Below are 8,299 nucleotides of genomic sequence, written 5' to 3' on the forward strand. Positions count from 1 at the left end.
TGGCTTTGGATGGAGCCGCTTCAAATCAGTGGTGATAGCTATTGGGTCCCTCACCCATTCTGTTTGTTTGTTCTTCACTCTTCTTGCAAATTGTTTGTGCGAATAAAGTAATTTTGTCAATCTAATATATTTTTAATCAATCAATATAAAGATTATGAAGCATTGTTTAGTTGTGTTGTGAGATGGAATAGACAATGGAATGGCCATGTGTATTTTATCTCATTCTAAGACACCTGAACTGCAATAACCGCATATTTATCTGAACAGTACCTTGTTTACATTGTGCTGGAGTGCAAGTGGTACACTGCTGTAGCTGGTGAATACAAGTCAGACCTTTTCATCACAACAAAAATCTCTACATTTGAAACGTAAATCCATTCCTATGACTATGTAAATCCCTTTTTCATAAACCAAAGCTTCCTAACCTAATGTGTACGAAACACTGAAGCTCCATGTGTGTGTGTCCCCAGGGCGTGAGGAGCGGGATGTGGGGCGAGGAGGGGGCCGGAGAAGCGCCCATGTACGTGTACGAGTCCACAGTCCACTGCACCAACGTGCTGCTGTCACTGGAGGAGCAGCGGCGGCAGGACGTCCTGTGTGACGTCACCGTGGTGGTGGAGGGGGCCGAGGTGCGGGCTCACCGGGCCGTCCTGGCGGCCAGCAGCCGCTACTTCCTCCAGGCGCTGCTGGGACACACGCATGCTGGGAAGGAGCCTGTCATCAGCCTGCCTGAGAAGGTCGGTGGCCCCAGTTGCAGTCGCGTGAAACACACTGGCATCAATGCAAACATACGCAAGAATCGCCCCTAGAATTTGTGGATCCTTTTATCATATGAACAACACAGGTAGTAATATTGTATGCTTGCAAAAGCAGGAACATTAAAAGTCAAAAAGTGTGGTTTTAATTTATTGTGGTATTATTTCTTTTCTGGGTCAAGGTAACTAATGTTTAAACTGAAATAGAATCTTCGATAAATGTTTTGAGCTTTTTAGCAGTTGTTCGTCATTGTCATTCGTTATGAACTACCTGAACACTTTTGTTTTTGTGGTTTGATTGCAGCATGATATTTATAGTATTCTGGGGAGAACAAGATATTAGACGTGGTTTTTATATTGCTGTGGATTTGATGATGTTGAGTTATGTAGTCTTAATTTAAAAGAAAGTCTGTTTTTGAGAACTAATAACACACACACACACACATACATACATACATACATACATACATACATACATACATACATACATACATACATACATACATACAAATAATTTATGCAAAAACACATTAATGCAGATTTACTTTATTAAATGTCTTGTCCTTCATATGTGTTAGTATATGTGTATGACTCGGAAAGAGAAAAATTTAACAAAAGAGTATGGTTCAAGAGAGAGAGAGAGGAAGAGAGAGAAAGAAAAGCAAGAGAGAAAATTGTTTCTAGGGAAGCTCACTTGTCACAGAAGCGTTCCACTGCTGGCTTGTTTGTTCAGACTTGGCAGGATTCCTGAAAAGGCTCAATGTGAATACTCAAAATCCCATGATATGTCTTTCTATTTGTCTTTCATACCATTTTTGCCTCTTTAAATGATCTCAAAACTGACCCAGTCCACACAGGTATCCTAAAGCTTATTAGCATATAATGTCCCAGATCTGTCAATTTGATTAATATACCTCTTTGACTTTACCTTATACGGTAATCACCTGAGCCACTTTGTCAACATCTACATATTTTAATGACTGGAAAGCATGGCTTATTTTGTGAGCAAATCCTTTTTTTTCTTTTTTCTTTTGTGGTTACAAAATGCTTTGTTCTTTGTGGGGAGTTTGCAGATGCTTGCTAATGTGTAGCTACATGGACACTGCAAAAACACTACGTACACCACTTACACATACCCGCACGCTCACACACCTTGCTTCTTTTGTGATAGGGTAGTGGGGCTTCTCTCTCTCTCTCTCTCTCTCTCTCTCTCTCTCTCTCTCTCTCTCTCTCTCTCTCTCTCTCTCTCTCTCTCGCTCGCTCGCTCGCTCTCTTTTGTCTGCCTTTCTTTATCTCTCTCTTTCTGTGCTAGCTGCATCCCCTGGTCTCATTAGTTTGGTTGGGAGTAACATTAAAGCAGCTTTGCATGGCTGTGCCTAAAAAGACATGCCACAGCACTGCAGACACAGGAGGCAGGTGCTGATGCCAGCTGAAAAAGAGACACACACACACACAGCACTCAGCACTCTCACAGCAATCGTACCCCGCCATCCCCCTCTAGCCCCCTCCATCACTTCCATTCCACTCCAGCCCCTTACATCCCCCTCCAGCCCCCTCCAGCCCCTTACATCCCCCTCCAGCCCCCTCCAGCCCCTTACATCCCCCTCCAGCCCCCTCCAGCCCACTCCAGTCTTGCACACATAAAACACATTGCAAACACACCTTTTCTGACACACATGCAAGCACTCATATGGACACACACACACCAAGCCTGCTGGTTACGATCTGCTGAGATAAAGTGGGGGGAGGGGAAAGAGGCCTGGTGTGAGTGACGGCGGGCGGGGGAAAATTAGAAGAAAGGGGTGATAATGGAGGGAGATGGGCATCTGCCCTTGTGATGCGTCTTGTTTGTAGAGAAGTGTAGAAACATGAATGCTACTGTCGGCTCTATACACTAGAGAGTTTTTTTTATAGACTGTAGACTATGTAACAATGATCATGACCAAATTTGAAGATACATTATGATACACTGATTACGCTACTGACCAAAGTGCAAATACTATATCCTTACGTTTAGGTCTCCGTTAAAAAAGAAAGGAGATGTGTTAATGTGACATTTCTGGTTTAATAAATGCCCTTCTCATTCTCTTTTTGCCTTTATATCATTTTATTTTCTCTTCTCCCCTGTCCCTCAGGTCACGACACGAGGCTTTGCTCCTCTGTTACAGTTTGCCTACACTGCCAAGTTGGTCCTGAGCAGAGACAATATCCACGAGGTCATCTTCTGCGCCGACTTCCTTGGGGTCCATAACCTGGAGGACTCCTGCTTTAGCTTCCTCCAGGCCCAGCTCAACAGTGACAGCCAGCACAACAACGGCCGCCAAGTCCACCGCAAGCCAACGCACAATGAGGACACCATCACCCAGGATGGAGGTGCTGAGTCAGAGGAGAGGATAACAGAAGCCCGCAAGGCAGCCAGGACACCAGAGGCAGTCACAGCCGCAAACAAGCGGCGTCCCAATCACTCTGCCCTCGGGCCACTGACCCCTGAACTTCCACGATGCCCCAAATACAGGAGGTACCAGCAGGCCTGTGCCACGCAAAATGGGGTGAATAGTGCCGAAGGCGATGATGGCAGTGATGATGTCCTTGTTCATAATACCTCAGCTGTCTGCCCTGGTCACCTCACAGAAACCAGCTCTTCCGAGGAAGGCCTCCAGCACCCCCTCCTCGAAGGCCTCCAGCACCCCCTCCTCACGCCCTCCCAGATCAAAGAGGAGAACCCCTCAGAGGAGTGGGTCGGAGAGGAGGAGGAAAGCAGGGAACCAAGCCCCTCAGACTTGTCGGAGGAGGTCCTGGAGATGGAGATGGAGGTGAAAGGGGGGCCCATATTCCAGCATCCCCCAAGCCGAGGCTCACCCTCCTCCTGCCTGCGTTCCTACCTCCAGAGAGAGGGGCTGGATTTCAGTGGCCCCCTCTCCGGTTCCTCTACCAGCACCATACAACAGCTATTAACCAACAGACTGGCACTCTCTAACCACCATAGGGTATGTGAAAAGGAGAAAGGGCCATCTCAGGGGCACAGCAAAGGGGACTTCAAGACTGGCATCACAGGCACTTCACCCACTACTGAGGCAGACGAGGACGCAGAAAGACTTGCGCCTAAAGTCATGTCCTGTGACGATGTCTCCAAACCGGAAGAGGAGTTCGACCGTTGCAGCGTCATATTTTCCTCGGCCGGTGGTGGTGCTGAGCGTCGGGGAACGGCGTCCAACTCCTATGCCGACCGGAAGACGACCGATTTGTCGGAGTTCCCTTCCAAGGGGCCTTGGACCGGTTCTAGCCAGTCACTTTCTTCCTCCCAAACCTTCTCCTCTTCTGAGTTGGCAGTCCCTCTCACACCCCGGCCTCGTCCCACCACCAGTTGCCCGGTCCCTATTAAGATCTCCCCCCGCTCCCCCCCACACGTGGAGCCCCGTACCCGGACATCCAGCTCCTGCTCCTCCCTCTCCTATTTGGAGGAGGATTCTCCCTCCAGCATGCCCGCGTTTGACTTCTCCTCCTCCCCCTGCTCGGGCTCCGTGTCGGGGCTCGTCCACTGCTTGGCTGGGGTTGGGGAGACCCAGAAGAACCATCATGGTGGTGGTGATGGTGAGGGAGGAGGAGGAAGAAGAGAGGCCATGTTCTCTCAGGGCTGCACCGAGATCAAGTGCGAGCCCAACGGGGTCAACTCCAGCGACGAGTCAGGGTCGTTCTCCGAGGGGGACAGCGAGAGTGGACCGGCAAGGGAGCCGGCTCCTGAGGTCAGTGTTTAAAAAATATATATATAATAAAAAAATATCTGAAGCAGCTTTTAAACACATGCAGTATATTGGCAGATTATCTCTTTCTTCCAATAATTTTTTCCAATACGTTCTCTTACGTTTTTGGGCTAGGGAGACTGGATATGAGGGATTATGCAAAATAAATTAGCTCTAGAATCATTAAAGATTGACTTTAAATATAGATATTTATTATCATTGTGACGTATTAATTTAACTAACACTTTAATCCAAAGCGACGTACATGACGGGGAATTTTAAACCTACAACCTCTTGATTTGCAGTCATATGCGGCTGAGCTATACCCTCCTGTTTGCATTTCATCCCCTTCAAACACAAGCCTTTGTTGAGATGATTTTTTTTGCATATCATCCGTGGGAAGGGAAATGTTGCTTGATATTGAAATGTCACCCTGAGCTTTGATTTCCAGTATGACAGAATTTGATAGATTTATATAGATTTGACTTTGGAGCTCGGAGTCTTGGCCCGTTCACACTGTTTACTCTCTCCTGGGATAAGACCTCGATTTTACACACTTGCCGAATTGCTAAGCGCCATGGTTGTTGCCATGGTGACGCTTAAGCACATTCCCTCACTTATCAGCAGAGAGAGCTATAAGATTCCATGTCTGATGCAGGGCGAGCTGTACCCTGCTGTTTCGCCAAAAGAAACACACGAATACATGCAGAAACACGCATCAGGGAAAGGACACACATTTGTGTTCATGCTCAAAACCAAACACACGCCCTCATATCGTATCTCTGTTGTGTCAGTCCTCCTGTCGTTTATAGGACAGTATTAATGGGACAAACAATGAGTCAGTCAGTGAGTCAGTTGGAATAGATAACAGTGGGAAAGAGATGTATTTCCTACTCTGCTGAAAATCAATCCTGAGCACTGTCTCTTATAAACCAATTTAGATTTTCTGTCTTCCTTTTTTTTATATTTTTTTTCTTTACTGTATATAAGAGTATTTGTAACGAATTGTCAAATACTTTTAAATAATTCTGTATCTTTTATCGATCAAGAAGTGAAAATAAAGTTGAGAGAGATGTAGCTCTTCTCATAAAGAGTCACAAAATGAAACACGTTTCTGTGTTTCAGACAGTTTTTGTTACCTGGCTTACATACACATGTATGTACAATATGCACACGCACACACATCTTTACAGAAACAGACACACGCAAAGATTCTCAAACATTCTTGGCTCTCTTAGAGCAAATAACACAATCACATGCACACAGAGACATGCACATGAACAAAACTGGGCATCCCAAAGCATACACATTCACCCTGTGATCCACAAGGCCCAAGCAGAAGGTGTGCTGTCCCTGTGTCCTTCACCATCTGGTGAAGGACACAGTCCTCCCATGTCCTCCCAGTCATGACCCACTGTAACTGGGACACATCACCAGGCGAGCCCCCTGCTGAGGTTGGAGAGTAGGCCATTGGAAACAGCGATGTTTCAGCAAACACATACTCTCACACTTGTGCCCTTAATTTGAGTTCAGTCTCACCTTTGTCCTCATTGTGGTCTGGAGATACACACACGCTCACAACCGCCATACAAATGAGACCTACTTCCTATCGCTGTCCCATTGCAAAGCAGAGTAATGACTCAATGGACATAGTTAAAAATGGAAAGAGAAACCAGAACAAGTGTGTGTGTTTGTGTGCGTGCGTGTGTGCGTGTGTGTGTGTGGGGGGGAGAGAGAGAGAGAGAGAGAGAGAGAGAGCGACTGAATTTATGACCATCTAAAGCTCACTTTGTCATCCTAACCTTATTATGTGACGGCTGTGAGTAAAGGAGCTAAATATAGATGGCCATCCATGAGAGAAAGGGAGAGATAAAGAGAGGGTGGGAGTGAGAGAGCCCACCTCCCCAAGGTCACACAGCTGAACCTCTCTGGCCTTACCTCTCCACTGCTCTCAACCAGACAGATGAAATCATGGAATTTAGCTCTGTATAATATAAGGCATTATAATATGCTTAGGCATTATGAACTTGTGATGAGGCTGTATTGCATTGCAAAATGATCTGATCGGATATATTATTTCACATTTACACACAGTATGTAGAAAATTGATCATGGTAATGGTAAAAATGTAAACAAAATACAAAAGAGTGTAAAACAAACGTTTCATATATGGTCTTGAAATGACATTTTGTTGACTTCAACAAATGGAGTGAATGTTTTATGTCCCTAGTAATGGACACTGTTATATAGTGCCAAACGTACTTGTATCTCATAGGCTAGATTATAGTGCCACCTATTGGGCAAGTGGGTACACATGCCAAGTCCATTTCTGACGGCATGCTGTCACTATCATCCCTGAACGTTCTCTATCTCCCTCTCTGTTTCTCTCCTCCTCTGTATACCTCTCCATATCCCCCTCTCTCTGTCACTCTCCCTCGCAGGTTAAACTGCCCTTTCCCGCCGACCAGATCACCACTCTTCCACGGAATGACTTCCAGATTATGATCAAGATGCACAAGCTGACCTCAGAGCAGCTGGAGTTCATCCATGACATCCGCCGACGAAGCAAGAACCGCATCGCCGCTCAGCGCTGCCGCAAGAGGAAGCTCGACTGCATCCAGAACCTGGAGTGTGAGATCCGCAAACTGGTACGACAGCAACAAGAACACAACAGAAACAGATCATTTCGTGCCACCAAGGGTTTCATGGCATGGTTGTGTGTGTGTGTGTGCACGCATATATGACAATGTTAATGTAGAAGTGTATGCTCGCGATATTGATTTGTGTGTTAATAGAATGAAATATTCAGGCTCATGAAATTCCCAAATGTGTTTGAATGTTGCTGCCCAGGTGTGTGAGAAGGACAAGCTACTGAGCGAGAGGAACCAGTTGAACGCGTGCATGGGCGAGCTGTGGCAGAATCTCTCCTACCTCTCCAAGGAAGTCTCCAAGGATGTGCAGGACAGCCAGGACAAACCTCCCTACACCAACATCCTGCACCCCGCCATGCTCGCTGCCACACAGGGCCGAGACACCACTACACCACTACCCGTCACCGCCAGCATTGACCTGACCTCCACCCCGGGGTCGCCCGTCTCCGAGGGTAGCTACGTCAAGTCCCTCTCTTACACAGAGAATGAATTTCCTTGCCAGGCCCAGGGTGATGGAGGTCAAGGGAAGCAGAGACGGAAGGTTTTCAGGGTAGAGGACTCCAATCTGAGACATCAAGAACCAGAATCCTCCCTAGAGCCTGGTTCCTCAATGGATCCATGTAGTCCTGCAGTGACCATAGATTTCTGTCAGGAAATGACTAAGAAATGCACAACGGAGGAATTGTCTGGAGAAGACTCTGCCTCTCCTGGCAGTAATTGAAACATGTTTCTTTGGTTAGCATCTACTTTGATGTAAATGTTGTTGAAGTACCCTTTTTTCATAAAGTTTGACACTACAGTTGTCTTATCAGCAATATTGTTAAACAGGTATTTTTGGAGTTATGAAGCTCCTTTGGTAACAACAATAGCACTGGCAGCTTCCTATATCCTGCTCCTTGATCTCTCTCTTCCCCCTTTCTCTCTTTCTAACACACTCACGCGCACACACACACAAACACACACACACACATTCACACACACAAACACACACTCCTTCTTAGTCTCTTTGTCCCTTCCCTCATTCCCTCTATTGACATGGAAGGGTGAACTCAGGAATTCCTCTGAATGTTCAATAATAATATATCCAATAACATTTTACTTCATGGTCCAGTATTTACATGGTAATTACATGGTCAAAACGTTATTTAGGAAG

At 46.2% G+C, this 8,299-nt stretch overlaps 1 protein-coding gene across 1 annotated transcript; it reads left to right on the top strand.

Annotated features, from left to right (window-relative positions):
* The first annotated feature begins 485 nt into the window (after positions 1–485).
* LOC136949411 (transcription regulator protein BACH2-like) lies at positions 486–7,867 on the top strand. The gene is made up of 4 exons (XM_067243690.1): positions 486–737; positions 2,891–4,498; positions 6,937–7,143; positions 7,346–7,867. Exons 1-4 carry the CDS (start codon positions 486–488, stop codon positions 7,865–7,867), a joined length of 2,589 nt encoding a protein of 862 aa, XP_067099791.1.
* The last annotated feature ends 432 nt before the right edge of the window (positions 7,868–8,299 follow it).

Source organism: Osmerus mordax, chromosome 9 (assembly GCF_038355195.1).
Source record: "Osmerus mordax isolate fOsmMor3 chromosome 9, fOsmMor3.pri, whole genome shotgun sequence".
In the NCBI taxonomy this organism is placed as follows: domain Eukaryota; kingdom Metazoa; phylum Chordata; class Actinopteri; order Osmeriformes; family Osmeridae; genus Osmerus; species Osmerus mordax.